The following is a 7459-nucleotide window of genomic DNA, read 5'->3' as shown; positions in this document are numbered from 1 at the left end:
TGGGAAACCCCCACCCTTTGTGGGAGCAGATATGGGGTTTCTGGGAAAAATGAGGGGGCCCTGAGAATAGCGTTTAGGCACAGGCGATCCTCAAGATGAAGTTCCAGACCCCAGGGCTTCCAGGGAGGGTTTCTAGGAAGGGGATTTGTCATGGGTCTAGTCCACTATGATATGAGATGGGGTCCTGGGAAAGGCCCGAGCTTCTGGATTTAAGGGTCTGAGATGTCTGTAGCTAGGGCTTGGGATGCCAGTTGCTAAGGCCTGGGGTGTTGATTGCTAGTGCCGGGGATACTCCTTGCAAGTTGCAAGAGCCTGCGATGCTTCCTCTTAGGTTGCCTGATGTCGTTTGCCAGGCCTAGCGCACCTTGGGTATCAGGAAGCCGCGAAAGGCTGTGTCCGGGGTGACGCGGTGCGGCAAGTTCATGGGGATGATGTCTGCAAAGCGCTGCACCTGGTGGATCACCGGGTCTGTGTAAGGCATGGTACTGCGGTCCTCCAGCGCCGCTGGCAGTCGCGCGCCTCCCACTGCGAGGTCGATCTCCTCCTGCACGCGGGCTGGAAGGGGTGGGGGAGGAGGGGTCAAGGATATCAGAGGCGCGACAGGGCAACCAGGCTGGGAAGAGGTGTGTGCTTGTGTAGGGAGGGGTCTAGTCAAAGCCTCCAAGCACGGGGCGCCACTTGGGGCGCACGTGAGAATTAGCTAGAGCTGGCCCGCTGGGTGGCTCATGCCTGTAATCCCAGAACTTGGGAGGCCCAGGCGGATGGATCCCTTGAGCCCAGGAGTTTGAGACTGTAGGGAAAAGAGAGAGAGATCAGAATGTTACTGTGTCTATGTAGAAAAGGAAGACATAGGAAGTTCCATTTTGATCTGTACTAAGAAAATTGTTTTGCCTCGAGATGCTGTTAACCTGTGACTTTAGCCCCAACCCTGTGCTCACAGAAACATGTGCTATATGGAATCAAGGTTTAAGGGATCTAGGACTGTGCAGGATGTGCCTTGTTAGCAATATGTTTACAGGCAGTATGCTTGGTAAAAGTCATCGCCATTCTCCTTTCTCGATTAACCAGGGCCACAATGAATGGTGGAAAGCCCCAGGGACCTCTGCCCAAGAAAGCCTGGGTATTGTCCAAGGTTTCCCCTCATTGAGACAGCCTGAGATATGGCCTCGTGGAAAGGGAAAGACCTGACTGTCCCCCAGTCCGACACCCGTAAAGGGTCTGTGCTGAGGAGGATTAGTAAAAGAGGGAGGCTTCTTGTGGTTGAGATAAGAGGAAGGCCTCTGACTCCTGCATGTCTCTGGGAACAGAATGTCTCAGTGTAAAACCCAATCGTACGTACATTGGTCCTATTCCGAGATAGGAGAAAACTGCCCTGTGGCTGGAGGCGATATGCTGGCGGCAATGCTACTCTGTTACTGTTTGCTAAACTGAGACGTTTGGGCGGAGAGAAGCACAAATCTGGCTTACGCACACATCCGGGCACAGTACCTTACCTTGAACTTATTTGTAACCCAGATTCCTTTGCTCACATGTTTTCCTGCTGACCTTCTCCCCTCTATGACCCTGCTCTCCTGCCGCATTCCCTTAGCCGAGATAGTGAAATTACTAATCAATAAATACTGAGGGAACTCAGAGACTGGGGCCAGTGCGGGTCCTCTGTATGGCACCGGTCCCTTGGACCCCACTGTTCTTTCTCTATACTTTGTCTCTGTGCCTTATTTCTTTTCTCCGTCTCTCATCCCGCCTGACGAAAAATACCCACAGGTGTGGAGGGGCTGGCCCCCTTCATCTGACGTCCAACATGGGTGCCTTTCTCTAAGGAGAGGGTACGCTAAGAACATGAACATCGAGGACAAGTGGATGAGAGATTCCCGAGTACGTCCGTGGTCAGCCTTGCAGTAAGCTTGTGCGCTTGGAGGAACCCAGGGTAACAATGGGACAAACTGAAAGTAAATATGCTCTTATCTCAGCTTTATTAAAATTCTTTTAAGAAGAGGGGGAATTAGAGCTTCTACAGAAAATCTAATTACGCTATTTCAAAGAAGAGAAGATAGCATTTCAATTTCTGATGCCCCTGAAAGCTGTATAATAGATTCTGAAGAAGAGGCAGGGACAAAATCCCGGAAAGTTCACATTGTAAATATGTAGCAGAGTCTGTAAAGGCTGGGTCAACTCAAAATGTTGACTACAATCAATTACAGGAGGTAATATCCTGAAACATTAAAATTGAGAGGAGAAGATCCAGAACCATTGGGGCCATCAGTGCTAAAACCACAAGGGCCACCTCCTCCGCAGTGGAGTGAAAGCTGGGGGAGGGAGCCCGAAACCCCGCTCGCTGCGACTTGGCTCACTGCGCCCATTATTGCGCAACCTGCAGTTCATTATGGCAAAAGAGCAATTCAGACTCACCCAGCAGTGTCCTGTCTGGGTTGAACAGTGGCTGCTCCCTAAGAAAAAGTTGGGGGCGCTACACAAAATAATTAAAAGAACTATTTAAAAAAGGGCATGGTTCACCCACTTTCTCTCCTTAAAATTCTCCAGTGTTTGAAATTCAAAACAAATCCAGCACATGGCGCATGCGGACCGACTTAAGAGCTGTTAATGCCGTAGTTCAACCCATGGGGGCTGTCCAACCCGGGTTGCCCTCTCTGGCCATGATCCCCAAAGACTGGCCTTTAATTATAATTGATCTGAGTCTGGGTGTGGTGGCTCACATCCGTAATCCCAGCACTTTAGGAGGCTGAGGCGGGCGGATCACGAGGTCAGGAGATCTAGATCATTCTGGCTAACACGGTGAAACCCCTCTCTACTAAAAATACAAAAAATTAGCCGGGTGTGGTGGTGGGCACCTGTAGTCCCAGCTACTAGGGAGGCTGAGGCAGAAGAATGGTGTGAACCCGGGAGGCGGAGCTTGCACTGAGCTGAGATTGTGCCACTGCAGTCCAGCTTGGGCAACAGAGCGAGACTCCATCTCAAAAAAAAAAAAAAAAAAAAGATTGATCTGAAGGATTGCTTTTTTACCATTCCTCTGGCAAAACAGGATTTTGAAAATTTTGCCTTTACTATACCGGCCATAAATAATAAAGAACCAGCCACCAGGTTTCAGTGGAAAGTGTTACCTCAGGGAATGCTTAATAGTCCAACTATTTGTCAGACTTTTGTAGCTCAAGCTCTTCAACCAGTTAGAGATAAGTTTTCAGACTGTTGTATCATTCATTATGTTGATGATATTTTGTGTGCTGCAGAAACAACAGACAAATTAATTAACTATTACACATTTCTGCAGACAGAGGTTGCCAACGCAGAACGGACAATAGCATCTGATAAGATTCAAGCCTCTACTCCTTTCCATTACTTGGGAATGCAGATAGAGGAAAAGAAAATTAAACCACCAAAAATATAAATAAGAAAAGACACATTAAAAACATTAAATGACTTCAAAAGTTGCTAGGAGATATTAACTGGATTCGGCCAACTCTAGGCATCCCTACTTATGCCATGTCAAATTTGTTCTCTATCTTAAGAGAGGACCCGGAATTAAACAGTAAAAGAACATTAACTCCAGAGGCAACTAAAGAAATTAAATTAGTTAAAGAAAAAATTCAATCAGCACAAGTAAATCCCTTGGCCCCACTCCAACTTTTGATTTTTGCTACTACACATTCTCCAACAGGCATCATTGTTCAAAATACTAATCTTGTGGAGTGGTTGTTCCTTCCTCACGGTACAATTAAGACTTTTACATTGTGCTTGGATCAAATGGCTACATTAATTGGTCAGGCAAAACTACAAATAATAAAATTGTGTGGAAGTGACCCAGACAAAATCATCGTTCCTTTAAACAAGGAACAGGTTAGACAAGCCTTTATCAATTCTGGTGCTTGGCAGATTGGTCTTACTGATTTTGTGGGAATTATTGACAATCAATACCCAAAAACAAAAATCTTCCAGTTTTTAAAATTGACTACTTGGATTTTACCTAAAATTGCCAAATGTAAACCTTCAGAAAATGTTCTGATGGTGTTTACTGATGGCCCCTCGAGGCCAATTATATCATAATTGTATGGGCCAGACTCACTCATACTCACAGGCCCCAGCCATCTTGCCCATTAATCCGGCCTATGATAGTGATTTAACTGAAACACTGGACCAGATTTATAGAAGGTTTGAATCACCCTATCCATGGAAATGGGGTGAAAAGGGAATTTCATCACCTCCACCAAAGTTAGTTAGTCCTGTGACTGGTCCTGAACATCCAGAATTATGGAAGTTTACTGCGGCCTTGCACCACATTAGAATTTGGTCTGGAAATCAAGCCACAGGAACAAGAGATTATAAGCCATATTATACTATCAACCTAAATTCCAGTCTGACAATTTCTTTGCAAAGTTGTGTAAAACCCCCTTATATGCTAGTTGTAGGAAACATAGTTATCAACCAGATTCCCAAACTATAACCTGTGAAAATTATAGATTTTTTTCCTTGCATTGATTCAACTTTTAATTGCAGCACCATATTCTACTAGTGAGAGCAAGAGAGGGCGTGTGGATCCTGTGTCCATGGACCAACCGTGGGAGGCCTCGCCATTCATCCATATTTTAATGGAAGTATTAAAAGGAATTCTAACTTGATCCAAAAGATTCTTTTTTACTTTGATTGCAGTGATTATGGGCCTTATTGCAGTGACAGCTACTGCTGCGGCTACTGGAATTGTTTTACAATCCTCTGTTCAAACTGCAAAATATGTCCATGATTGGCCAAAGAATTTCTCAAAATTGTGAAAATCTCAGACCCAAATAGATCAAAAATTGGCAAACCAAATTAATGATCTTAGACAAACTGTCATTTGGATGAGAGATAGGCTCATGAGCTTGGAACATCATTTTCAGTTACAGTGTGACTGGAGTACGTCAGATTTTTGTATTACACCCCAAGCCTATAATGAGTCTGAGCGTTACCGGGACATGGTTAGACACCACCTACAAGGAAGAGATAATCTTACTTTATACTTTTCAAAATTAAAAGAACACATTTTTGAGGCATCAAAAGCCCATTTAAATGTGGTGCCAGGAACTGAGGCAATCGTGAATGCTGCTGATGGCCTCGCCAATCTTAACCCGGTCAGTTGGGTTAAAATCATCAGAAGTTCCACTATTGTAAATTTCATATTAATCCTTGTATGCCTGTTCTGTCTGTTGTTAGTCCACAGGTGTATCCAGCAGCTCTGAAGAGACAGTGACCAGCGAGAACGGGCCATAATGACGATGGCGGTTTTGTCAAAAAGAAAAGGGGGATATGTAGAGAAAAGAAAGAGCGATCAGACTGTTACTGTGTCTATGTAGAAACGGAAGACATAAGAAATTCCATTTTGATCTGTACTAAGAAAATTGTTTTGCCTTGAGATGCTGTTAATCTGTAACTTTAACCCCAACCCTGTGCTCACAGAAACATGTGCTGTATGGAATCAAGGTTTAAGGGATCTAGGACTGTGCAGGATGTGCCCTGTTAACAATATGTTTGCAGGCAGTATGCTTGGTAAAAGTCATCGCCATTCTCCTTTCTCGATTAACCAGGGGCACAATGCACTGCAGAAAGCCGCAGGGACCTCTGCCCAAGAAAGCCTGGGTATTGTCCAAGGTTTCCCCCTACTAAGACAGCCTGAAATATGGCCTCCTGGGAAGGGAAAGACCTGACCGTCCCCCAGCCTGACACACATGAAGGGTTTGTGCTGAGGAAGCCTCTTGCGGTTGAGATAAGAGGAAGGCCTCTGACTCCTGCATGTCCCTGGGAACAGAATGTCTCGGTGTAAAACCTGATCATACATTCATTCTATTCTGAGATAGGAGAAAACCGCCCTGTGGCTGGAGGCGAGATATGCTGGCGGCAATGCTGCTTGGTTACTCTTTGCTACACTGAGACCTCTGGGTGGAGAGAAGCATAAACCTGGCTTAGGCACACATCTGGGCACAGTACCTTCCCTTGAACTTATATGTAACCCAGATTCCTTTGCTCACATGTTTTCCTGCTGACCTTCTCCCCACTATCACCCTGTTCTCTTGCCACATTCCCTTAGCCAAGATAGTGAAAATAGTAATCAATAAATACTGAGGGAATTCAGAGACTGGGGCCGGTGCGGGTCCTCCGTATGCTGAGTGCCGGTTCCCTGGCCCACTGTTCTTTCTCTATACTTTGTCTCTGTGCCTTATTTCTTTTCTCTGCCTCTCGTCCCGCCTGCCGCGAAATACCCACAGGTGTGGAGGGGCTGGCCCCTGTCAGAGACAAGCCTGGGCAACATGGTGAAACCCTGTCTCTAAAACAAAATAGAAAAATTAGCTGGGCATGGTGGCGCACACCTATGGTCCCAGCTACTTGGGAGGTGGAGGCAGGAGAATCGCTTGAACCCGGGAGGCAGAGGTTGCAGTGAGCCGGGATCGGGCCACTGCACTCCAGCCTGGGCGACAGAGCGAGACTCCGTCTTTTTTTTTGTTTTTTTTTTTGAGATGGAGTCTCGCTCTGTCGCCCAGGCTAGAGTGCAGTGGCGTGATCTGGGCTCACTGCAAGCTCCGCCTCCTGGGTTCACGCCAATCTCCTGCCTCAGCCTCCCAAGCAGCTGGGACTACAGGCGCCCGCCACCTCGCCCGGCTAGTTTTTTGTATTCTTTTTAGTAGAGACGGGGTTTCACCGTGTTAGCCAGGATGGTCTCGATCTCCTGACCTCGTGATCCGCCCGTCTCAGCCTCCCAAAGTGCTGGAATTACAGGCTTGAGCCACCGCGCCCGGCAAGACTCCATCTTAAAAAAAAAAAAGGCGGGGGGGAAATAATAATTAGCCAGGGCCTGGGAGGAAGTGCGTCAGTGAGGGCAAAAGGTTGGCTTGTGCAAGGCCCTGGGCATTCGGTTGTGTGGGCGGGGCTTCCGGGAGGCCTGGAATCAGGACCTGATGGGATTTCAGGAGCAGTTTTGGGACCCTACTGGCTGGACAGTGGATCGAGTGGGTGAACTGTGCAGGAGGGCTGGAGATCAGGGGCAGAGCAGGGGATATACCCAGAGGTGGAGCTTGGAGAGATGGAATAGCAGACAGAGCTGTGTGTGTGGGCCAGGCTGTGTGGGAGAGGTTGGGTTCCCTGGCAGGTGTGTGACTGGGGCTCTGGGGCAGGGCTCTGGGAGGACTGTTAGCTGGGCTCTGAAGCCGGAGGTGGACGTATGCAGTGGTGGACACGGTCGGAACAAGGCAAGACTAAGCGGGTGGAGGTGGGGAACCGTGGCTGACACCTGTAACCCCAGCACTTTGGGAGGCCGAGGTGAAAGGATTGCTTGAGCCCAGGAGTTGGAGACCCGCCAGGGCAACACAGCAAGACCCTGTCTCTACAAAAAATAAAAAGTTAGCTGAGTGTATTGAGTGTGGTGGTGCACGCCTGTACTCCCAGCTATTGATAAGGCTGAGGTGGGAAGATCTCTTGA

The 7459-nt window shown here is 47.5% G+C and overlaps 1 protein-coding gene across 1 annotated transcript in view; it reads right to left on the bottom strand.

Annotated features, from left to right (window-relative positions):
* The window catches only part of LOC105542603 (cytochrome P450 2F2-like), a 68556-nt gene that overhangs the window by 13491 nt on the left and 47606 nt on the right, over positions 1-7459 (bottom strand). The window contains 1 exon segment of the mRNA XM_011984212.1: positions 365-555. Within this exon segment, the coding sequence (XP_011839602.1) occupies positions 365-555 (191 nt within the window).

Source organism: Mandrillus leucophaeus, unplaced genomic scaffold (assembly GCF_000951045.1).
Source record: "Mandrillus leucophaeus isolate KB7577 unplaced genomic scaffold, Mleu.le_1.0 Scaffold106, whole genome shotgun sequence".
NCBI classification, from domain to species: domain Eukaryota; kingdom Metazoa; phylum Chordata; class Mammalia; order Primates; family Cercopithecidae; genus Mandrillus; species Mandrillus leucophaeus.
This window is presented reverse-complemented; position numbering and strand designations above follow the sequence as displayed.